The 24,001-nt window shown below is 39.8% G+C and overlaps 1 protein-coding gene across 1 annotated transcript in view; it reads right to left on the bottom strand.

Moving 5' to 3' along the window:
• Positions 1 to 5,885: 5,885 nt before the first annotated feature.
• Positions 5,886 to 24,001, bottom strand: part of PDE11A (phosphodiesterase 11A) — a gene marked incomplete at its 5' end in the record, with an annotated part of 66,101 nt that continues 47,985 nt past the window's right edge. Inside the window, 3 exons of the mRNA XM_010074397.1 lie at positions 5,886 to 6,047; positions 18,629 to 18,712; positions 21,468 to 21,538. Coding sequence (XP_010072699.1) covers positions 5,886 to 6,047; positions 18,629 to 18,712; positions 21,468 to 21,538 — 317 coding nt within the window. The remainder of the gene's footprint in view (positions 6,048 to 18,628; positions 18,713 to 21,467; positions 21,539 to 24,001) is intronic.

The raw sequence follows: 24,001 nt of genomic DNA on the forward strand, positions 1-24,001 counted from the left end.
ATGGAACCGCGGGCCCTGCGTCTGCCGGGTGTTTCCTGCGGCCTTCCGTGCTTTTACCTCCCGAGGGGTGAAGCAGGGTGCTGGGGGACGATTCCAGATCGGCTCCGACTGCTTGCGCCTCCTGCAAAAACCGCCTAGGCCTGAACGTTTGTCCCCTTTCTATAGCTCATGCAGCTGGAAAGAGTAAACAGTAAAAATCAAGATGAGTTCACTGAATCTTTCAACTTTATTTCTAAATCTTCTGCAATGGTTCTCTGACCCAGTACTTGATAGGCCCTAAGCTAAAGACACAGCCGTGGAACGTAGGCCAGGATTTTATTGCTGTCTTGGGCTTTTTGAATGTGAAACATCCCTTTTACAACCCATCAAGATCCAAAGTTTGTCACGGCTGATGGAAGGAAACATTTTTCTACCTGAGCACAATCGGCCAGCTTTCTTGCAGTTTTTAAAAAATAGAAGCAATTATATCCCCACTTTCTGTAACTATTTCAACAGACTTAGATAAGATATGAAGAAACTTTCTACTGTGAGGGTGGTGAGGCACTGGCACAGGTTGCCCAGGGAAGCTGTGGATGCCCCATCCCTGGATGTGTTCAAGGCCAGGCTGGATGAGGCTTTGAGCAACCTGGGCTAGTGGAGGGTGTCCGGGCCCACGGCCGGGGGTTGGAACTTGATGATCTTCAAGGTCCTTTTCCCACCCAAACCATTCTACATTTCTATGGTAATTGTTCTTTTGAGGAATATTTTTTTTTTCTCCCCATAGTATGTCTGCTGAACAGTGATCTGTCTAGTATCACAGGCTGTAATAATCTGTGTAATTTCTGTACATGTAAATAGCTCTGTTAAAATTGCCAGACAGATTTGGTTTCTGGTCATTCCAGACTAATGCCAAGTGTATCCAGCGAAGTCAGTTCTGCTCCTAGGAATGCTTGCTGCAAGGTCACATTTCAAAAGTGGTATCTGGGCTGCTCAGTTGCATGTGTTTTCATGCTCTTCTATTTGTGTCATTCAGTAATCAATAGATACAGCTCTGATTCATCCTGACAAGGTATTTTTCAAAGAAAAACAATAATAATAACAAAAAAAAATCACAGCAAACCATTAAAATGATTTATTATTTTTTTTAGAGAGACCAGTAAAACCAAGTTGTTAATTTCAAAAACATGCTTTAAAAAGCTGAATTAGCATTGTTTGAGCTACTAAAGCAAAACAGTGAGGGTAATGGTCTTAAAATGCAAAAAGGAAAAGGATGGGGAAGTCTTAAGTTATACATTATGAAAGTATGTAGGGTTCACTTGCATTAGAACACACACACGCACAGTATTTCTGTGCGTGTGTCAGTTGTTTCCCATAGGCAAAGGTTTAAAGCTTATAATGGTATTCCCTAGACAACTGTAAGATGCAGTGGCCAACGTGCTTATAATTTGGTAGTTAAATACGAAGTAATCCAAGAAAGAAAAGGTAACAAGCAATATACAGTATGTATTCCAATACTGGCACATTCAGGTGATGGAAATCTCTGGGGTCTCTCACTTCAGCTGTTTTATACCTTCCATTTCATTGTGATGTTAGAAACCATTCACGTGATTTTATGCTTAAAAATCTTCAGTTTCTTCGACAAAGCCAATAAAAAAGAGTCTTGCTCTACATTTTCTTGCCCAGAACACTCTTAGCGTTGGAAGTGTCTTTTAATATGTTTTTCATAATCTTGAAATAAACCTGTTTCAAAATTTCACTCAGTGCATAAATGTTCTATCACTAACTAAAATTGTTTTAATTTTATGAAGGGAAAATAAATATTTGGCCTGTAGTCTGAAACACTCCTATTTTTCTACTAGGATTAATTTGTCTAAATATTACAAATGACATTAGGCACTGCTGGTTGCAGTTTTCAAAAATAGTTTGTGAGTACTAGTATTGGCTTTGTTGATAACTACAGGCACATTATGATATTGCAGCGCACTCTGAGAAGGAGCAATTAGCAAGGTCACGAGTACAGAAAAATGCAGCTGCTGTACCAAGGACACCATCTGAAGGAATACCTGAGCTAAAATGAAACATACTCATCTACAGCTATTTTCTACAGGCACAAAACATACTAATGACCTTCTCAGCAGGATCCTTGGCCCTGCAGATAGTAGGAGCTGGTTGCGACAGAGCTGCATGGGGAGTTCAGTGTCTGCATGTCAGCATGAGGCATCCAGTTTAAACTTCTGTGAGCTACTGCTGCCTAACCTTGTGTGATTCTGCTTTGGAGCAGCAGCAAAACTGTGTTGTGACAGAAGCAGATGTCTACATCTCTGTCATGTTTTGTTGAAGCTGTTCTGTTTTGCCTGTAGGTCCCAGGCTAGGAGAAAGGCAAAATGATGGGGCACTTTTAGGGGAAATTGTCTGATTTGACTATTCAAACTGTGTCCAAAGACATCTCTTGGATGTCTCATTCTCGGGAGGTGGGAAACCCTTCGGTCTGAGCCACAGGAGAGCCTCTGCCCCAGGTGCTCCTCACCTTGAACAGTATTTGGTTTTCTGGTGGGGTCACAGTGTCATGTTGCTGGGGAGGGCTTTAATCCAGGACGATGTACACATGAGCCCCTCCTGAGCTCTTCCACCAAAGACTGTCTGCTCTTGTGCATCTCCCAGGGGTGAAGCAGAAATCAGGGCTGTACCCTGAGCCATCCTGTCTCCTTGCTGAGCAGATGTGAGCAGGAGGACAGGAGACAAGCCCTCTCTGGTGACTCTCCACAGGCTAGTGGTGAAGGTGCACCTACCATTCAAAAGCCTGCTCCAATTGAAGTAGGATTTGAACGTCAGGCGCTTTCCCGATTACCCTATGCAATGCTAGGGCACTTATGCCTTTTTTTTTTTTTTTTTTTTTTGTGAGGAAAGGTTGGTTTTGGTAAGCAGTCTCACAGGTGGGAATCCTGAGTGGAATTACTGCGTGGCATGAACTATCTTTGAGGATGGGAATGAAGAGCCAGGTCTGCTCCTGAGCATTTTCTGCTGATAAAGTGAGAGTCACTGACTGGCTCCTGTGAGACGGCATGCCCTGTAGTTAATGAGACAAAAACCTAACCAAATTCAAGCTACAGTTATACACAATCACAGAACTAAACTAATTTCAATAGTTTTTGATCTCTCCTTGGCCAGTGGGCAGGGAAACAAGTAAAGGACAGAGAATTCTGATTTAATAACCTACACAGTTATCTCCCCATCTCGGAAGAGTTTGGCAAAACTGACTGAAGTACTGGGAAAATGCTTCCCTATCAGAAATAATGAAAAGCAGACACAATTTCTGTCTATCAAACTTGTAAATACTAGTTAAAAAGTGTTTTCCACAATCTTAAAATATGAGAAACCTGGAATATGTTTGTTTATTATACTGAGTTCTTCCACAAAGAATCTTCTTCTTTGTTCAAAAATGCACATCTTTTGTGGGTTCCTAAGCAGAGTGTTAAAAACTAGTATAAGATTTTTATTTATTTTTTGAGATTGAGCTATATCACTTTCAGAGACCCAGTGCTGTTCTGAGGTGCACTGCGGTGCCTCCCTGGTTTCAGTAGGGTTGCTTTGTTTTGCCTGAGAACAATTTGATAAAGATCTAACTGTGCTCTCATTTTCTTCCTTGTGATGGAGGAACAGAACCATAACATTAGTCAGCAGTTTCTGAATTTTGACCCACAATAGCAAAGATACCAAAAGACAGGAGAAATAGATGGAGGCAATTACAAACAGTCACTTGATTGATGGTTGACATTGTTAGAGCTTCAGCTGTATGTCAGGTTGCAGCAGTGCTGAATCCCCATCCCTGCCAGTGGGTGTTGCCATGGGCAACAGCGTACTGAAGCCAATAAAAAGGAGAGGAAATGAGGGGAGACTCAACCTTGGGGGAGGCTGTAGGGTATGTGCTGTAAATTATGTTATACTTTGCAATATACAATATCGAAATTCAAGAAAGCTGTGTGTACCTGCCAGCAGTACTGTGTTCCTAGTATCTGTTTCTCCCATGAAATACGTGTTCTAAGTTTTGTATGGCTTGCTGCTTACCATCCCGTGTCTGTCTTTATTCAGGGAAGAAGCGGTAAAATAATAGCAGAAACATTTCCATTTGGTGCATGTATTCACTGCTGTGCAGTCTGTATTTCTGTTCCTTCCCTGCCTCTTTCTGCTAGAGACAGTCACGTGGCTCGGTTGTGTACTGAGATGGGCTTGCAACGGTACTGAAATTTCCAGCTATTCTGCTATACAGGTGATTAGTAGCACAGAGAGGTTTTGGTCTGTTGTGGTTTTTTTAAAGCGATCAGCAGATTTGTTGTTTCTGTTTGATTGTCAGACAGATGTAGTCAGCTTTTCAAAGGCCCTAAGGCCTCACTTTCCTTAGAAAGGAGGAAAGCTTTTTTTAGCATCTGGTCAGCTGGGCCAGGTTCTGATTTCCATTAAGTTGGTGCCAGTTCAAGTTAATGCCACTGAAGTAAATGGAGTTTGGCACAGGTGTAAAACTGAAAATTCAGCTGTATTTTCTGCTGCCAGACAATCCTATATTTAGAATCCCATTTTTCATGGAGTACAAAGGCTTTTTTTCCCTATGAATGGGAACTCATAAGTACTGCAACATGACTCCTCTTGTGTCTGGTCACGCAGCAGAGAAGGCATCCTCAAGTCAGAGAACACAGTTTTGTTACCCTAGTGCCTTTGCACTAATGGAAAGAGACCAGCTTTCAGGTAATACTGGCGTCATCACACAGAACTAGACATGTTTGATTTTGTGACCTATCGTGTTTAATTAGATTTAACACCTCTACCACAGATGTCTGCATGTGAGCCTTGACTAGTGCTGTGCTAACTGTAATAACAGCATCTCAAATTGTACTGAAAGAACTGCAAGAGAAGTAAGAGGTAGTCAGTCCAGTATGATGATATTCTTCCTCTCCACCATTTCAAAATATTAATTTCAACTGGAAACTATACTGGAAAGGCTTATCCGTGGTCCACTTTTCAATATAATATAAACCTGAAGCACAAGGCAACAGATTTCCTCTTTTATTTGTATCCTATGTTCATTAAAGCCCATTAATCTTTTCCTTAGGGGACACTGTAATTTAAGAAAAAATGACTGCGTTAAAAGAGCATTTTTTAAAAGAAAAAAAAACACCTCTAAAATTACCATGCAGTAATTTACCTTTATGCAGACTTCCCCTTGCTGAGTAATTTACTGCATTGTTAATATGAGTTTCTCAGGGAAGCAGGGACAGGTTGGTGTTTTTAAAGATAATAAAGTTTGTTTTTAAATGTAGCAAAGGTAGGCAATTCTAAAGGCCCTGATCAATCACTAAGAAGCTTTGTTGTAAAAAAATACTTCTTTAGAATACAAAGCAGGCTTTTCAGAACATTCAGGCATAAAAGAGGAGGGAAGAGTGAGAAGGGAACATCACAAAAGCAGGCATAATTGATTCATAACATGTACTAAGAAATGCAAAACAACAATGTAATTACATACTATTCGGTTTTCCTGCAGCTCCTTGCATATGAATTGACCAGCTTGCATCCCAGTTCTGCTCTGTATTATTAATTTTATTAAGCTTTAAGTTCTTATATTTCAGTCTGTTGTCAGCTTTACAGGTTTTTACAGCAGCAGTTGAAATGTAGTGGAGCTGAATGAATGCTTCTTGTGCTAAGTCTTCCGTGTCGCTCCAGATACCAGCGCAATCTCACCGCAGGCCTTCCTTTCAGTCCCACTAAGCCTCCCAGTAAAAGCAAACTATACTGCCATCAAGATAATATCCAATCAAGTAAGCATGGCTGTGAAAGCATTTCTTGAAATAATGGTGGGCCTAAGCTTATGAAAACCTTTCAGCTCTTACTGTAAAGCGACGCTGACATTTGCAGGCTTAATTTATGTCTTTGAGAGACATGGTAAAGCTAGAGGAAAAGGATGATGAGGATGCAACCTGAGAAAGAAGTCTTTTTTGGTGCAGCTCCTCCCATTTACCTCTGTTTACTGCCACGGAGTCCAGCATAGGCTTCAGTTTCACATTCAGCTTCACTAGACACTGGAAGAAGGTTAAAGAAAAAACAGGATGAGAGAAAAAATATTGGTGATATTTCCACTCCTTTGATGGACAGGCCAGGGAGTAACAGGATAAAAAGATTTTAATCTGCACCATGCTCCCACCCTCCCTTGGTTTTGTCCCTACATTAAAGAGAGACAGAACCTCATTAACAGCAGCACCCAGATGTGAAGAAAGGGTTAATCAGTTACCTCCTAAGTGGTCGTGTAATGTGCCCTTTCAGCACAAAGGAATATTTTCTTTTGCAGCTTTTTAGATTAGCAAGAAGTGGGTTTTGCTGAAGGTTGGCTATCATGGTTTCTCTGACAGCATGGAAACTACATATTTGTCATTTGAAATAAAGGGTTGGTGCAAGATTAAAAAAAAAATAATGACAGGGAAGACAGCAGAAGTTGTTCTAAAAGTGCAGAAAGTTGTAAGGAAAAGAAAGCTGATAATTTTAATTATTTGCTTTAAATAGCAGGGTTAACAGCAACCACTTTAAATGTTCCCCAGAGCCCAGACACCACTAAAGAACTGGATTTTTTTTATAGCTAGTCTGCAAGCCATGGGAGCTTGGTTAGCTACTGAAGTAAGTCTTGGTAGATTTTTAATTGAGCTATTATATGATAATTAAGGGGTAATTGCCTGATTTTAAGATGTGCTGAAAACTTGCAATTTCAGTTTACTGTAGTAGGAAATATGAATGCTCAGCACTTCTGAAAAATTACACCACGAGTAAGAAGCTTTTTTGTGTGGAACTCAAAGCAAATGTGCTGCAATTATTTCCTTAGAATATGGCACAGACTGGGCAGATAGTTTTGCAGCTTTGGGCCTGGAGTAAGTTTTTGAAAAAGTTTTCATGAAGCATTTTTCCAATAGACACTTTAGATTTGAAAAAACGAAAGTGTCATAAATGCTGTACCAGCAACCTGTACCTGCTACAGGCAACGCAGAGGAGAAGGAGCTCATTGGGACAGTGCACTCCGTCCCAGTGTGGCTGTGCAGCTCTCGGCTATGTCTATGTCCTTTCTGCACTGTTTTGTTTTGTTTTTTTTTTTTTTTTTTGCCACGACTGACCACAAGACCATGATGTTTTCAATCCTAGTGCCAGGGAGCAAGTACAGAGGTTTGGGCATGACCTTCTGCAGTGCCTGTCCCTCTGGGCCTAGGAATATGCCACGCTCTTACGGCAGGATACAGCCCGCTCATGTACAGCGCCGGAAGGATTGTGAGTGCTTGAGCTGCTTAGATCGATTAGGTTTGCATTGAATACAGCAGACACCAGAAGCCCAAACAGACTGGGAATGGATTCAAGAAGCACCCGCACAGTTCTACAGTAATCACTATATCTTACAATCTGTAAACACATTTTAAATCCAAAAGTAAATACATATATTTCTTATAAATATATACCTAAGTGCATATTACAGAGTGTAATAACCCAGGTGCAACAGAGGTTACCAGCTAAATAACAAGAATGGTTAACTAATAACATTGGCTTTGATGAAATAAATGAAAAGGAGTATTTAAGAAAGAATAAACCAGGTCTTTGATATTCATTTTTACCAGAGCACAAGCAATTAATTCTATGGAATACTTAAAAATATATAGTGCAATTTTAAGAAACTTTATTTTGTTACACATTAATTTTAGATTAGAGATACTTGGCAGTGCAGATTTTGCACTCTGTCTATAAAATGTCTTCACTCAGACATCGATTTGATGTTTAAACCACTGCTTCTGTATTTAGTATCCTTTCACTTTGGGGCTCTTTCATTCTTATCTAGTCTTTTAATTAAACCAACTACTATAATTCCTATGGAAATTAGCTTTTATTTTATTTTTTTCCAGCTACCAAAGCATTTCAGTAGGACTTTTCTGATACAAAGTACACAAATTTGATTTTATTTCCACTTGAGGTGTAATTAAAAGCTCATTTGATTACTATATATCTGGCCATGTTTTAATTCTTAAACTCCAGTAATCAATTTTATTTTATGAAGCTTCTGGGAAATTATCTCAAAAGCAACACATTTCTCTCCTTTCTGGCAGGCTCTTGACCATTTACTGAATTACATTCATAGCACCTGTTCCTGATCCAGATTAAACCACCAATTTATTCCCAAAGCTATTTAAGTTTATTTGGCTGTAGCCTAGTCAGGGTTTTCTACCTCCTGGCTGCACTTTTTACTTTCCATTTTATTGCATGAGAACCCCTTGATGTACTGCTCCTCCATGCCACTATTTTTGATGCGTGCCTATTACAAACAGTTTTGCTAGTGATCTGTCTAATTTGGTATCCATCTTCTCAATGCCCAATTTATTTGCTTGAGTAGGAAGGGGCTTGTTCTTCAACAGCTGTCTGACATGGGATACTACCACGTAAACTCATTGCTCCAGAAACGCCTTTTTCCCGCGTCCCTCCTTGGTGGAGCCGGCAGGTGGTGAGCCGTGGGGGCAGCCAGCCACGCAGGGGGTGAGGGAACCCCTGCCTGGGGGAGTTCCCATCTCTCCCTCTGGGACCTCCATGCCCACTTGCAGTCCTTCCACTGCAGTGCAGCTGCCTTGCTACACAGCAGTAGGTACAGGATTGGTGACCTATCCCGTTTTATCCCCTTTACTGTAAAAGCTGTTCTTAATAGCAGAGTGATAAAGTGTGCTGGAAGAGCCCTCGTGCTGGCAGCTGTGTGCTCCGCGGCTAGGAAAAGCCAGATAGGTTTGCAGTTCCCTTCTGCACCCGTATATTACCTCAGACGTGTGACTAGGCTGTTTCTCAGAAAGTTACTGTGTGGCACTGACTTTTTCTTACCACCTTCAATTATTTAGGCATCTTTTGTGACTAGGTACTGCTCTGCTTACAGCACTTCCACAAGGTATAGCGCCTCTTACATAAAAGCTCCTCCAGGACGAGAAAAGGTTAAAGGCACTTCAGCAATACATTGTGTGTACCTGGGAGAGGGGCAGGGCTCCTTGAAGGAAGAACTCAAAAGGGAGAGAGCAGGAGGTACTCAGATGAAGCTATTTATGGGGTGATGGTAAGGAAGGGAGAGTGGTTTTTCTTGAGTATAGAGATGTATTTCTTAGGTATATTTTGCTAGATAAAGCATAGAGAATGCAGAAATAGTAGAAGTAACAACAAACCCCTTCAAGGAAGAGGGTGATGGGTAGCAGTGGAAGCATTTGTTGGTAGATCTGCCTCCTGGTCTGGAGGATGATGGGGAGAGGACTTTATCTGCTACATCACCTTCATATCTGGGAAAGGATGTTAGCTGAAACAGCCAAGATGCAGTACAGACGTAGCTAGAGTCTGAACTATTGCTAAAGCAAATACAACATTGTGCTGTATTCTAAGACTAATACCAAATCCTTTTAAAGAGAAGCATGGTATGCCCTGACTTGTAAACACTGGAGGACTTCCAGAGTATATACTGCTCTTTCCTCCCCACCCCCCGCCCCAAGATTCTCATCCAAATATTGACCAATTCTGACCTTGCTTAAATTAGGAGCTTTGACAAGATTACAGCTCATGGAAGTATGGTTGTGGGTCTAATATTTGTGAAATGAGTTTATAGAATAAGACCATATAAATTCATTTTTATGACTGAGCACGTATCAAAAAGTTATAGGTCGCAGTGTTCACTCTACTTTGGAACCCAGTGGTTTCTAATGAATCACTTTTATTATGTAGGCAGTTTCTGAGTTGGAAGGGAGGACTAGTGACTGAGAAACCATAGGGATAAATTCAGACTTGGTGTAAGCATATGAAGCATTGCTGAAGTCAAGAGAGTCATGACCAGTTACAGCAATGCTGAACTGGACTCCTGAGTTTTGCTGAAGTGGCTTTCACGTGAGAATACACAGGCCAAAGGTGAGCCATTTATCTGAAAGTCCTTGAACTTCAAGTTAGTTCAGATAAAAGGGAACCTGTACTGCAGTCATCCACAGATTTGATCTTTATAATACAAATGCTTGATAGAAGTTGTTTTGAAAACCTGAAAGTATTTCTGTATATTTGCCCATGTACTAAAACCAAAAAGACTGATAAAATTCTGCCTTCTATAGGTAGAATACAGAAGATAATGCATTACAGAGAAGATATAGGGATTAACTTCTATGAACCTTTGACTATGTGCATATATGAGTTAATTATTTGCCCTACGGATTCAGGGCCATATTTAATCATTATGTTCCAGAAAAAAGATACTGTATTTGGGAGGGGGGCTGAGCTCATAGGAAAAAAAAAATTTACTGCAGTCTCCTCATAGCGGAAGGAGACTTTGTTTACTCCTTCTTGGGCTTACTGAAGAGAGGTCCAGGTCATCAAGTACAAAATGCATCAGTCCACTAGTTTTGCATTTCTACTACCTTGCATTTCTACTAACTTCCTTGATAGAAAATACGAATTTCTTTTAGTTTACCTATAGAAGTTGTTAGCAGTGTGGAAGGCAACCAGTTGTGACTGGAAAGGGATCTAATATATGCCCAAATGTTCAGCTCTTCCACTATGAATTAGCATTATGCATGTTTTCTGGTGATGGTACACTAGCAAGAATAATGCTGCACTCCTTTGTAAGTAAGCATGCATACTATAGAGGGATGATTATAAAGATTATCCATGAGTAAAATGCGGCTGGTAGGAAGGAAAATATGTACAGAGCTCCTGGTAGCCAAATGCGCTCTGGTCACTATCCAGCATGCCATGCTGTCAAAGGGGAAGAGTCATACTGAAGGCCTGGGTACCTACTGAAGTAGCTCAACTGATGTGTTGCTATAGTTACAAATGATTCATCTGTTCATAGTAATTTAATGAAACCAAGGGTTTGCTTAGAAAAGGAAGAGTTATTTCATAAACAACCTCCTGTTTGACTCTGCTATTTATGGTTCTGATTCTACATCTAAAGCATGCAAGAGACAGAATGTATTTATCTCTTTTCCTTTCAACATTTTAACCAAGCAGCCAATCAATGTCTTCTGCCTTGCTATTAAATGGATTTTGAAAAACTCCTCAAAATGTATCAGTCTCATATCCTTATTTAGTTCTTTGAATTTGCCCTCAGCTAGGGATTCTGCAGGGAACTGTGATTCTGTTGTGTTAAACACTTACTTGAAGCATTTCATCCATCATCATTTCTAGTCCTTTTCTGATGCAATGTAGTTTGTGCTTTGTCTTTCTTGAAAACTGAATGGCTGTTAAATTATCCATTTATCTTCTTTCAAATTTGCTGTACAATTTGAGTTCCCTCTATTTGCTGTCTCTTCTACCTTCTCTGCCAACTTTTCAGTCTACTTCCTCAGATCTCCCTATATATTTTCATACCTGACTGCATGCCCTTCACAACACATTGGGCAGATAATTCTAAATAAGACACCAACAGAAGTTGTAGTATTATGAATTATTCACTTTTTCTCACAGATCAGGCTGAAAGCCTTTAGTGAAGCCTAATTTTCTTCTTCGTAGCTAGAATAGTGCTGTGTTTTGGATTCAGTATGGGATTTGGTATGAGAAGAATGGTGATAATATACTGGTGTTTTTAGTTCTTGCTAAGCAACTTCCCATGCTTTGCTAGTGTGCAGGTGCACAAGAAGCTGGGAGGGAGCACAGCTGGAGCAATGGATCGAAATTGGCCAAAGGGATATTCCATACTCTATAATGTCATGCTCAGTGTATAAATGAGGGCTGGCCAGGAAGCTCACTCTCTCTCTTCTGGGATTGCAGTTTCGGGATTTTCTCTCCTTCAGAATTGCTAGCCAAGAATAGGCTGTGCATTGGTCAGTGGGTGGTGAACAACTGTATTGTGTTATCACTCGCCTGGATATTCTGTTATTTTTAATTTTAATTTGTTTCAATTATTAAATTGTTTTTAGCTCAACCCATGAGTCTCCTTATCTTTACCCCTCCAGTTCTCTCCCCATTCCCTGGGTGTGATATTTCGCTGCCAGCCAGGTTAAAACCACAACACCATTGTAAAAAGTTGTTTGTGATAATCAAAGAAAAAAAATCCTTGCTCTGAAACCACCAAAACTATGCCTTTCCATATTACAGTGTGAAATAGTGACTGACTTAGAAGGGAACTGCAAGTAAAAGCATTCTTTCTCTTTTCCATGGTTTTTCTTTCCTGTATAGCTCTTCTTCACATTTTCTATTAGTACAAAAGTATCAGGAGAAAACCAGACTCTTAGGTTAAGGGCATGAGGTAAGAAAAATGGTTTGCTGATGCTTATTTCATTACTGGAAGTTGTAATACAGTCATAGTATCTGAGGTTTCTGAAAGTTTAAGAAAAGTAATTTCGGGTGGCCCAATTTAGATTAATCATTAGTAGACAAGCAACAAGGCAACAAAAGTGCTGAACGGAGTTGAGTTCCTATTTCAAGGCTGCAGAAAGATCCTTCTGCAGTGCCAAAATCTCCTTTCTCTGGGACAAACCCTTTTTCCTAACATAATCCTGAGCTATCACTTCCCCCCAGGACTAGCATTTGGCCTCTGCAGCAAATTTCTTACAAACACAGCAGAATATGTTGCACCTGCTCTTCCTTGGATAATATTACCCTCTGGATTTCAACAGAAAGTGAGACTAATTTGATCTGCCAATGTCTGTGCAGCCTCAGTCCATGGTTTATCACATGGTGCATCCTAAGCCTATCTTGCCTTACTAATCCTTGTCAGCCAGGCAGTCCCAGGAAGCATAAATGCATTATCTCTTACTCTCTGTGTCAAAATCAAATGTCAGAAATAAGCCCTGCCAAAAGTGTGCATCTTTATGGTATTCTTGAGGAACTATGGAAAGCTGAAAGTTATCCTCCTCAACATGCTACAAAGGAAAAGCTGGTTTCAATGAGACTCATACAGAGCTGATAAAATTGCTTCCTGTGAACACATTTTTTCCAAATAGCTTAGTCCTGATTCCTTTTTTTCCTTCTTTTTTTTTTTTTTTTGTTTTTGTTTTTGTTAAAGCATTTCTCAATGACTTGTGAACATATTTCAGGGAATGTCTATATATTGCACAGGAGGAACAGCTCACTATCTAGTGCTATCCCTGCCCCCTGACTAGTTGCAAACTTAAAATAGAACAGGAGTGCTCTGACTTTTGTACCAGGAATCCCAGGTATGGGTGAGTGGTGGGTACAGCAACCCGGTTCTAAAATGTTCATACAGATAAACTCTTCCTCATTAAATAATTTTAAAAGTTTTTCACTTCTGGCTGTATAGAGAGGACAGAAACATCTGAAGGAAAAAGGCAGTGTTTTGGCTGCATCCAGTGACTCTTTCCTGAGTAAGGCCTAAGCCATCCCATACAGTCCCTTCTGGACAAACAGGACTTCTAGAGGAGTGCTCCAAACCCTGAATTTCTTATACAGTATTTCCTTATGAAAAATTATAATTGAAGGAATGAGGGAAAGGGATAGAAGTGGTAACTGAGGAAGGGCTGCATCAGGACATAGCAGTGTAAGCATGATTCTTAAAGCATACCTTTTCTTTCTTCTCTGCAAAGGAATATTAAAAGGTTAATCGCCTGCCTTATAATCGTAACTAGAGTATACACTTATGGGAAAAAAAAATCACTGTGTGTGCATATGCACTTCCAATTCAGGTGTCAAAGTCAACTCTTGAACTGGAGAAGTTAAAGTACAGAGGTAGCCATGATAGTTGGAGATTTCTGTGTATTTTTCCTATGCTTTTTAGAGGCTCTACCGTTTATGATACCCTATGCATTTAACGTATGCTTACAAGCAGAATAGATGCTTTTGCAGCTACATCATCATACTCTAAAGGTAGATTTAATTACAAGGCCAGACACAGGCATATCAGAGCTCTTTGATTGGTAGACAGAGTGATTAGATTTCTTACTAAGTACGTCAAACAGTCTGATAAAGGAGGACTCTGTCCCTCCACATTCCGTTCAAGACATTTAAAGTACTTGCTAGGCTAAAGATAAATGTTTCTGCTCTTCCCAGATTCCCCCTAGAATCCTGGATGGAGTAATGCAAATTGACCTCTGTGGATACTATTATATGTTTAAAGCTCGCAATACCCACAAAAATCTTGAATAGCACTAAAATGGAGCAGTTCAATGGAGTACCAAGGTAGAGGTGAGCAGGGCAACCTCAGGCACGCATAAGTTGTGAAAGCCATGAGCTTCTTTATCTTCCACAAAGACATCTCCCTTAAATTTAAATAGCTGCTGTCATTGTCACTGACTACCTGACTATGTATTTATCTGCCCAGAAGCAGAGTGCGTGGCCTTTGGCCCTGCTATTCATAGGGTTACTGTCTGCCTAACAATGCTGTGAACAGTTCTGGGCTTCTGTTAGCATCTTTTGTTTGATGTGAATCGCTGAAGCTTTGATGTTGTTTGTGAGAAAAATAATGATTAAAAAGAATAAGATCTTCACTATCCCACTGTCTACTCCCCACAGAGAAATCTAATCCGAGTTGGGAAAAATCTGTGGCTGATCCTGTTTTAGGTAAATACAAACCACAGAGTCCAGGAGACAAATCTGTTAGTGTTGAAACTCTTAGCATCTCTTTACTGGAGGGTCAGAGAAGTAATTTATCTTAATGATCAAAATTCTGTCTCCTGTTACATGAACATGCATGTCCGAATAGGTACAGGACACTTCCTCTGTGTGGTGAACACAGCTGTCAGTGTAGTCATAGTGCTTTATTTTCAGTGGGATGTCTTAGATTTTCTGCTTTAGTTGCATGTTTTTCCCCTGTATAGAATAATCTAACAAAAAAAGGGGATGATTATTTCATACTGAAGCTATATTAGTAGATTTGAAATACTCTGCAGCTCCAAAAATGCATTTTTCCTTATAAATTATTATTCTGATGAGCTTGTTTCTCATCTGTAGTGACGAATGCTTTTCTTGCTGGCATTTTTGAATGAAGAGCAAATGTGATGCAGTAAAGCGTAACTAAAGCTCCTAAAATCACAGCTTCAGAGTAAATGGATGGCTGTTCTGCTACTCAAGGCAAAAACTCCACTATCACATAAAAATACTCTGATCAGAGATCACTACAGTAACAAAAAAGTAAATTCAATAAAATTATAATGTCCCAAGTGTAATAAAAAGCAATGAAAAAAATTGTGAAGCTTTTATCTTCACAAACCTTTGATCCACACTGTGAAGGTAGCAGATTTGATTACTAAGGTATTTTGAAACGGGAGGTGGCTTGACTCTCACATTGCGTTGCAGATGTAGGAGAGAGCAAAGGAGCAGAGCCATGGCTTATGTTGTGCCAAGAGCAGAATCAGGCTTACAGGGCAAACACAAAAAGGTTTTGTATTTAGGCACTTGGATATGGGAAATCTAGCTGTGCATAATTCCTGATACATACTTGTAGTATCCCCAGCTATCATTATATATATATATCTGTATTCAGCTTCAAGCTCCAGGTTAGCTTATGATGTAGCACATTTTATATCTTTGACCTTTCTTCTGGGTTGGACAGGCATTCCAAGGGGCAGTCAAACAGGACTGCTAATGGAATGTGCACAGATCTTGACGATTTGCTAGTCACTTGTAAACCTTCTCAAAGGATGTCAAAAAAGGGCCACCCTCAGAAAACAATTCTAGCCAAGTAAGCTGAGGGATATGATACATATTTCCCAGTAAAGGAGAATTCATTATCCTTTACCTGGGAGAAGAACTGCACCTCAAAGTGGGTTGTCTTGAGCTACCTTAAGGAAATGCAGAGAGCAAAGCAGATGCATCAGGAGGAGGAAGAGCTAAATCTCCCCAGAAGACTGATCAAGTCCCAAAGAATGTTTCTGAATGGAAAAAAAAAAAAAAAAAAAAAGGCTAGGAAGGCCATAACTCTCTCTAAAATGCTCTGAAAAGTTTATATACTGTTTTAAGTATGAAACATTCCTTATGGGCACTCTGGTACGTAGCCTCATTCATAAGCTTGGACTGGGGAGTAGATACAGTTTGTTAAAGTGCTGTCAGTGGCACTGGGGTGGTGTCAGACCACTCCTGGAAGTTTGGGCTGTGAAGTTCCTTCTGTATTGCATACTTCACATGTCTGCAGCTGCTAAGAATGGCCTACTCTTGGGAACTACTTTGAGCAAAGAGCATTTCAGGGGACTCTGCTGATCTCCTGTCTGACTTTAATGGGAGTTGACAACATTCACTAGTTGCCGAGACCACGTCTGCTGTGTGGGTGTGAAATGACACAGAGCACAGCATCAGGTGCTGCTGTAGCAACTGCGTTGGCATAGACACACACATTCCCCACCGAGTTCCCTTCAGGGCTCTGGATGCTAGGATCTGCTCACACGATTCAGGACTTCTAATCACTAGCATGGAAAAAAATACATGCAAAAGCCTTGATTTTGTTCTCTATAGTTTAATGTTGTAATTTTGGTATCAAAATGAGTGTCGAATGTTTATTTCAAACATACAGTATTTATAAGCACTATGCTAGTGAGCTGAGTATCACTAAGATTTTACTAATTTGTCAGCTGCCACTCCACCTCTTTATGTTGCATTTGTAATGATGTAGCCCATTCTCTCCCCACATGCAGTCCTCACAACATACCACAACGGCTAGAGTTTTAAATAGGTTTGGAAAGAAGAAAAAAAAAAAGAAATCTAGGACTCGGCCACAGCTGAAGTGTTCAGCCAGCCCTAAATGGAGGATTTACAATGCCTGAATGCACTGCTGATGTGATATGTGTATTGAGGTTTGATTAAGCTGGATATGAAAATCCACATTGGCTCCACACTGAAGAGAGAACCTCCTGCAGTGTGACACTATGACATCAAGTTTTCTGTTTACCCCTAAGGCTGGTGCGACAATGACTTCCAGGTTTGATGGTGTCTCTTTTTTTTAAGTTGTTGAGCAGCAGGCTAATAGCTGCACAGCATGATGCAAAAACAGCGGAAAGCAGGGAAATCTGATGTGAATATATTCCCCAGAGATCTCCTGCTAGGATGGAACTAAGTAACCAGAGCTTTAGTGCTCAGATGTAGTCTTCTCATGCAGAGGATGGGCTGATTACCAGTTCTTCCTGCTTTATTGTACATTTTTGGATTACAGATACTATTACAAATCGTGCATTCTAGTGTAATATTAACTACTATATTGAAAGGAACATTATTTTGAAGAGTTTTCATCCAAGGTCAGTCCCGTCAAATCCATCCCCTCTCCCCTGCCCCTCCCTGATATTGTCCAAAATTATCTTGATGTTTTAAAAAATAAGGTTTATATTCTTTTGTGCTTGCTTTGCCTTAACTGCTTGAAAGATGTAGTTTTAGTTTATTTCTTCATGTCAAAGACTGACCTAAGAAAGGGACAGGATCTACTGGAAAAGCCGTAGCCCACCTTGCTGCTTACACAAGCACATGTTGTCCATGTCACAAAAGGAGTTGCCTTTGCTGCTGTACAGTGACTTCATTACCACCACAGTGACAGATGCCACAAGGTATGGAGGGCAGGGGAAACACATCATCCTTCTTACCTCATATGCTATTGGTGACATATCTGGTCTATAACATGAGAAGGAACTGCCAATCCATATTTGTTTGTGTGTAGGGTAGCTACATTCAGGCCCAAGTTCATCTGTTTAATGTTAACGTGGGAGATGGTACCTGCTTCCTAGCTCTTGGCTTTCTTTGTATCATCACTGACCCATTCATTGCTTGGAGATGTGAGACAGTTTAGGGTGCAGTGGTAACAGAGAGAACTTGTTGCAGTTCCCCAAAAATGCCTAGTGAGAACTTCCCCATATTTTCTCAGATATCAATGGCCAAACTGGCAGTCTTTAGCAGCATAAGGTGGTCTGTGTGGTTTCAGTGAGTAGGAGGAAGATTGTCTGACACAGTTATTGATAGCTAAGTTTCTATAGTATTATTTTCCATTTATCATCCTGCTTGTGTAGCTCTGCTTTCTATACAGATAAAAGAGAAAAAGTTAAAATGGTGAAGCTTATGTTACGCAAGTCAAATTCTGAAGCTGGTTTAATCCAAAAAGAGAGAAGTATTATTCTGGTCATGTATGGCCTTAATAAAGTAGTACTTGAGGGCTTAAACACCTTATAGCAAGCACCCACAGAGTCTGTGTAGAGGCATGATTAAAAGAGTAAACTCTAAGTTAAACGGCACACAGGTTAAACCACAAATCATTTGTCACTGACCTTAAAGGCTTGGCCTAGAGTGCCCCTTCACAGTTTGGAAAGTAGCCAGAAGAGAGTGCAAAGACTCAGCCTTGAGCTTCCCTTTGGGTCACACATGTTTGGACAGGTCTGACAGCAGTACCTAGCGAGGTAGGTACCCTCTGACACCTCTCTGCAGAGCACTCCACACCTTGCCAGGATGAGAATCAATTTTTCTCAAACATAACAAAATAAACAGTTGCCCTATCAGCTTTTATCACTTAGAGAGGAACTATGTTTAGATATTACTACCTTCAGGGAATCTGAAGATTTCTGCATAGAATTCAGACTTCTGGTAAAGCCAAAGAAAGGTAAGAAGAGTTCAAACAGCTTTCAAGACTGCACTGTAAGCTAACTCTTTTTCACTAGAACGGCAAGAACAATCTTCTATGGAGTCTACAAGAGCAGTAAGTAAAAATTACCTCATACAATGGCATGCAGATACTATCAATCCACTCGAGCTGCAACCTGGGCAGTTCATCTTTCCTGTTCCGATCAAAAATGGCCTGAATGGAGAAGGGAACAAAACTGTCATGCTTTATTGCACTGGTGTATTTTACAGACACATCATCCAGCACTTTGGAGCTATGATCAAATACTCACGACCCAAACACTTTGTAAACTGTAATCAATCTTTGCAGCAGTCTTCCTACTGCTTTGTCTGGCATGAAAAATAAACTGTTTATTTTCAGTTCTGTTTTGAAATTTATAGGCTTAATGTATTTTAATTCTGTAATTCTGAGGTGTAAAACAAATGCTCCACAGCTGGAGTTGAGCTGGTTAGAAACCTCCTGCAGAAATGTAAAGTAGATACCTTTGAATAGAAATTTCCCTTTTCTCACATAGAGTTTTCCAGCTCAGTAACATGAACAGTGATGGATCTGGGCTGGCTCCCTCCCTCCAAGTTACACACCCTTTCTGCAGAACCAGACATATCTGTGAATCCAAAGGGTGGGGAATCAACAGATCTGTTTTGGGAGCAGTTATCAGTTCATTCCTCTGAAAAAAGCCTAATTCACTGCTCACAGGATTCCCCCAGAGAGGAAATTATAGAGGTCGAAGCTGATGTTTCAGAGGCCCAATTATTGGCTGAAAGGAGATGGAAGAAACTGAGTTCTGCAGAGTTTGAACGTGGATTGAGTTTCCTCCATGCTCTGCCTCAGATTAGTTGGAGTTGGGCCCATCAGCTTTCCATCTATGGGATTTTAATCCTCCTTCTGGTAGTCCAGTCCATCCACACTATTTACTAAATGCCTTTTTTTTTCTTTCTTTTTTTTTTTTTTTACTCTCAATATATGTGAAGTTTTAAATCTTTCTGTCTTTTTCTGTGGAAAGTCTGTTCTTATTCTGGGCCCATCTCCTCAAGGTTGATGTCTCTTGAGAAAACTTCCTTCTCTACCTTCTAGGAACTCCAGATTATACATATTACAATACATTAAATGTCTGGTTGAATTCTTCTAGTTGTAGCCTGCTCTTTGTGACATACACAGGTATCACACTGTATCTAAATAAGACCAGGAGGTAGGATTCAAGGACTCAGTGATCTCAAATGAGAATCTTGGGTTTGATTTTGGAAAATTCTATATTTCCTATTCAAATAATTTAAAAAAAATCCTGTCATTTTCAGATTGTTACAAGCAAAAGGCAAGAAAAAAAATCTCGAGTTATAAGAGAATATCATATTATCTTGCTAACTTTCTTATCTAACTAGCATCAATACCTATCTAGGTGTCTTCTCATAGTGATATGTCATGAAAGACATCAGCATTTGGTCTTGTTTAAAAATTTGTCTCTAATGTGGTAAAACTCTACATGATTTTGACCCTTAGCCATCAACGGTTAGAACTGATGAACTCTGTGATTATTTACTGGCCTTATCTCCCAACATAAAGCACTTAATACATTGGTTTAATAGATTTTTTGAAATTGTGAAGGGCTAAACAGAGAGGAAAATCTTCCTTCAAGCTGTATGGCTTCAAAACTTCCTTCATGTGGCCCACAAATTACTGTATTCCTTAGTGCAGACTGTAGAGCCCAAAGGAAGAGTGAGAGGGCTCATATGATGCAGGAAACACTGAAGGTATTTATAGCAACACACTCTTCTTTCCCACCTGTCTAGGCTGTTGGATGCAGATTTTCAGAAGACATGAGTCCAGAAGAAAGCTCTGGCTTTTGTCTTGCTCTGCACTTCCACCAAGTCTACAGTATGTCCAAAATATAGATGTAATAACACACCTTAAAATAGTTCTTAAGGTTGCTGGACCTGGGCCATTTGCACTGGAATTTATTGCTACTTGAAGACAGTAACATTAATGTGTGTGTTGACATAAAATTGCTTCCTATTATGCTTCATTAGCATGAGAAACACTTTGCAAATTTTATATATAAGGCAAGAAAGGCGCTTATATCGTTATTATATGGAATGGTACTTGCAGTTATTTAGCCCTAGATTTGGTCTCAGAATTGTGAACATCATGACTGACTGATTACTCCTCTACTGGATAACTATTGACTTCATTACATCACCACAGGCTCACATGCGAGTATTATCGAAGTGAGAACATGTTTGAGCCACTGGAATGGTCTTTTTATTTTTGGAAGCATAAACATATTTGTGAACGGCTGTAAGTTAAATTAATTAGAATACTTGCTGTTACACTTCTCGTGTTGCCTCCAGATAATAGCTTATCAACATTTTGAGGTATTTAACGTGGATAAGGCCTTCTCTTCAAATCATTCACTGAAAATCTTTAAGAAACTGTTTTTTCTTAGTTCTTGTTTGACACCTCACACCCATCCGCCTATGTTCCACTCAATACCAGCTTATCCTTTCAGTCAATGTTATATTTAGTTGTGTACATTAAGAAATGCTTTTCAGCATTTGATACCTCAAATAACACAGATAGGTAGCTGCAGCATAAAGTACATCCGACAATTTCAATTTCCATAAGTGGCTGGTGATTTTTTTTTGTTTCACTACCGAGTATTAAAAACAATACCTGTTGCTTAGAAAATTAACTGACAGAATAAACTTGGGAATAGGTACAGAAAATGGGGAGAGGATCTCAGTGCAAAAGTGACCGAGTTGACTGGAGAGCTTTTATATGTGGCTCTAAATGCACACCTTTATTGGACAGAACTTTTATTTATTCCGAGATTTTTATTTACATACAAAATACAGTTAGTTTTTCTGAATGAAGCCAATGATATTTTCTTACCCTATTCAAGTTGGTAACTATTTCAGAAGTAATAAAAACTTACTGAAGGGGTGAGTTTGAGTTCAGATCTTTCTCTGTCTCCTTGTTCAAAGAACTCACTGGTTACCAGCTCAGCTGCCTAAAACATAAATTGTGATAAAGATTAGAGTTCTTGCTACATAATTTTTAGGGTAATGAGTTCTTGCTCAGTCCATAACTTCAGCCTGTGCTTGAATGTAAAGAAGTGAGTAGCCCCACTTACATGACTGATGTCGGGCAAATGTTTGTGTAGTTTTCAGGACTGGGCATACAGGGGATATAAACAGCCATAACCATCAGTAGGCACACTTATCCCTTTTTGATAGGGAATTGACTGGGGGAATTACAGCGCAATATCAAGGTAGCACTCGGTGCAGTTACGTGCAACTTACTCAAGTACTGCGAACAGAATAAAAAATTATAGCTTCTTGTTGGCATCCACAATTGTCTTTAAAAATGCTTTGTAAAGTGTGCAAGAGCTCTCTGGGTATTTACAGGTTGTTGTCCTATATAAACAGCTTCACTTATCAAAGAAACTTAATTACCAATAACCTCTGTTGTCTTAATTTAATGGCAAATCATAAAGGGTTTTTTTTTTCCCAACTAGGCTTTACTTTTCCTATGACTATCATCACTATAGGATCTCAATATCTACATATGAACTCAGATTGTGATTATCATATTGAATCAAAATCAAGAACTGGTGGGTTGGAAGTTAGAATGCGTCTTTCTGACTTTTGTGATTGAAGATGTTCTATTCACAGCAGAGGTTTGTGCTTCTCAGGAGAACACAAGATTTAAAAACAAAATTAGTTATGGAAACAGAAATTTTAGGAAGTCAAACAGTGAGCAATCCTGATATAGTAGCCTTTATGTACTGTACTCTTCTAATGTGTGGGCCTTTGAAGGTAAGCACATGTGACATTTGAGATGCAAAAAAAGGAAACTAATCTACTGAAGATGGCATTCAGTTCCTAAAGCTCCTGTCATGCCTCTTTATTGTTTTCTAGCTAGGAAATGATTTCATAATGCCAAGGCACAAGAGGGTGAACTAAGCAGAGAATCTGCACTTCATAAAATTTCAAAATTTCTTGCTCTAGTGACTGCATAATAGCTAACATTCTCAAATCCTAATCTTCTTACAGTTGAAATAAGGAGTACCAAAATAAATTGGAAGTAGGTGAAGTGATGTTATAAAGTACTCTTAAATCTTGGGCCAGGCTATCACAGAGTTTGGAACTTTATAACGTATGTAATCCCAGTGCACTAATAAAATTCTGAATCAATACTCCAGATAGAGGAATAATTTAACAACTTAGCAGCAATTAAGGGTTTGCCAAGTGTATTGCACAAAATAATCAAGATGTAGTCTCACCCCTGTCTCTCACTGCTATTCTGATCCTGTTCTCCTTGTGTCCCTCATTTCCCTCTTCTTTTGTCTGTTTCTATCTTATCTTCCTGAATTTTGCCATCTTACATGTAGCCTTTATTCCCTTTGATTCATATACTTTAATCTCTTGCTCTCTCACTTTTAATGTTTTTTTTTCTTTTGGCACAGTTGAGATCCAACTATTTCCTGTTTTCCCTCTGTGGACTTATTAGCCTCTCTGCTCACCCAGGTAATGTTTCAATCAGTCCCAGACTGTAAAGTAAACCTGTGCACTAGGCTGCAGGGGAATTTTCACCTGCCGAGCTCAAAAGTGCTAAGGATAAAAAACAGTTTGCCAGAGACTTTGGCAATAATTCAGCATCGTAGCGCAAAGATTGACAACATGGAAAACAGACCCTACCTGACATTTTGGCTGTCAAAGGAAATGGGTTAAAGAGGAGGGATGGCACACACTGCAGCTGTGGCTAGGCGGCACTGGCAAATCTTGTGACTCGTTTTCCCACTGTAGAATACAAGCAACTTCCTCGATTTCCATGTGAGATTACCCTATTCTAGCCAAGTAAAGTAACTAGCCTTAGAAGGACTATTGTCATAGTCTGCGTGTAAAAGCAAAAAAGACTCATCTGACAAAACTGCAAGCTGAGCTGAGGCCCTCACTGCATAAATGCTTTTTTATTGAGTTAATGTGCATGTAACTTCTGTAGGTCCCTTTCAGCTACTTCAGTTACTTCCTTATCTTGCTCCAAGAAACCTGGCTGCTTCTGCCTCACTAGTTTTCAGGTCTAGCTTCTCTTTTTCACCATCACTTTGCTGTTAAGCCAATGAAACTCCCTCCACGGGCATAGCCACACTCAGCTGCACCTGGTGTATTTCCTATTCGCTTCTTGATGCTGTATGTTCCTTCAAAACCCTATGTAGCCTGCCCTCTACTAGCTTGTTCTGGACGTCAGCAAAGGACAGAGAATTATTAGCATGGATACAGGAAAGATTAAGGTTGGATGCTGAGTAAGGAAAGATGCCTAGAAGGAGGAAAATCATGTAGTGAAGAACAAGGCTTTTGGACAGGTCGCTTTCTCACATTGTAATTGTTTGCCAATGCTGGACCCAAGTTTTATGTATATTTCTAAAGAGCCTACCTAGCAGCAGAAGCCTGAATTTTTGTTTGTTTC

Source organism: Pterocles gutturalis, unplaced genomic scaffold, assembly GCF_000699245.1.
Source record: "Pterocles gutturalis isolate BGI_N339 unplaced genomic scaffold, ASM69924v1 scaffold17307, whole genome shotgun sequence".
In the NCBI taxonomy this organism is placed as follows: domain Eukaryota; kingdom Metazoa; phylum Chordata; class Aves; order Pterocliformes; family Pteroclidae; genus Pterocles; species Pterocles gutturalis.